Source organism: Echinops telfairi, unplaced genomic scaffold (assembly GCF_000313985.2).
Source record: "Echinops telfairi isolate 266 unplaced genomic scaffold, ASM31398v2 ScPeMD7_23;HRSCAF=83, whole genome shotgun sequence".
Classification (NCBI taxonomy): domain Eukaryota; kingdom Metazoa; phylum Chordata; class Mammalia; order Afrosoricida; family Tenrecidae; genus Echinops; species Echinops telfairi.
The window spans coordinates 299,125-300,514 of NW_022103920.1; the positions used below are offsets into that span (position 1 = coordinate 299,125).

At 66.3% G+C, this 1,390-nt stretch overlaps 1 protein-coding gene across 1 annotated transcript in view; it reads right to left on the reverse strand.

Annotated features, from left to right (window-relative positions):
* ZNF746 (zinc finger protein 746) overlaps window positions 1–1,390 on the reverse strand; it is a 10,170-nt gene that overhangs the window by 1,920 nt on the left and 6,860 nt on the right. Inside the window, exons 4-5 of the mRNA XM_045288902.1 lie at window positions 1,122–1,298; window positions 1–509 (exon numbers count right to left, since the gene is read on the reverse strand). The exon at window positions 1–509 is cut by the window's left edge and continues 1,920 nt beyond it. Coding sequence (XP_045144837.1) covers window positions 1–509; window positions 1,122–1,298 — 686 coding nt within the window. The remainder of the gene's footprint in view (window positions 510–1,121; window positions 1,299–1,390) is intronic.

The window sequence follows — 1,390 nt, forward strand, 5'->3', positions numbered from 1 at the left end:
GGGCCGGCCCCCGGGGGGGGGCGCCGCCGCCGGGTGCTTCTTGGGTCCGGGCTTGTGGCCAAAGCCCTTGGTCCAGCCCGGGTACTTACAGCGCTCGCTGAAGGGCCTCGGGGCCTGGCTGGCGTCCAGCACAGCCTCCCCACTGTCTGGGGACGGGTAGGGGAGCCCCTCGGGCCCAGCCCTGGCGTTCAGGCCCACGGAAGGTTTGCAGCGGAAGTTCCAGCCCCACCGCACCCCGCTGAAGAGCCAGTCCCCGGCAGGGGCCTCCTCCTGCGCCATGGCTGGGCTGAGTTCACCTGGGCGGCCGGGCTCCCGCAAACCCAGCACCGGGTCCTGGCTGGGGAAGGCGCTGCCGGGGCTCTCCCAGGCCCCCTCCTGCACGGGGCTGGGGAAGAACCTGGTGGCCTGGCCCGGCCCAAACAGTGCTCCATGGGCCTCCAGGTCAGTCGGGTGCACAGGCGTGGCCACCACCTCCTCCTGCACCTCCGTCTTGATGACAATCTTCACATCTGCTGAGGGAGGCCGAGTCCCTCAGCTTCTCCAGATGTCCACCCTCCCCACCCCAGCCTGCGGGGCCAGCTCCCCCAAGGCCACCCTTAGCCCTCACAGTGGCCCCGGGACCCATGAATGTTGGGGAGTGAAGGATCATCCTGGATTTACTCTGAGGATTCTGGCCTTAGGTGAAATGCCAGGCTGCATAACCATAAGGTCAGTGGTTCAAACCCACTAGCCATTCTCAGGATCTAAGACTGTCCCCCTTGGAAGCAGTTCTACTCTAACCTGCAGGCCGCTGACTAGGAACAGACTTGGCCGCAGGGGGTAGTGGGACCTGAGGGCCAGAAAAATCTCAAGCCCACAGCTGGCGAGCCCATCCCACACGAGCCCATCCCACACGACTGTGCCCCTAGAGGGCAGAGCAGGTGTGCCCGGGCTCCTTAGACACGAGAAGGTGGTAGGTCCTCTCAAGGGGTTGGCGACCCAGGACAAACTGGTGACACCACGTGGAAGGGACAAAGTGTGTACTGAAAGCCAGCCCTCGGTGTCTGTGGCTGCCCCAAGGCCTCGGGTGAGAGGCCCCCCCAACAGGCCACCAGACTGCCCCCCCCCAAGGCCCTGCTTACCTTCCGTGGAGGCAGCCATGTTGAGTTTCAGGGACCCATCGGAGCAGGCCGAGGAAGGGTGGTGGGGAGGGAGGTCTGCCTGCCAGGAGGCGGGCGGGATGGTGGTGGGAAAGCTGGGATGGACCCCTGCGGGGAGGAGACCACAGCCTGTGGGCTGGGAGGAAGGAGGGGGCAGAACTGCCCGGGAGGGAGGGCAGTGAGCCTGAGCCCCCAGCTCCTTCCACCCGCTCTGGCAGCACCCGGGGCTCAGGCACCCCAGACTTGTGCAG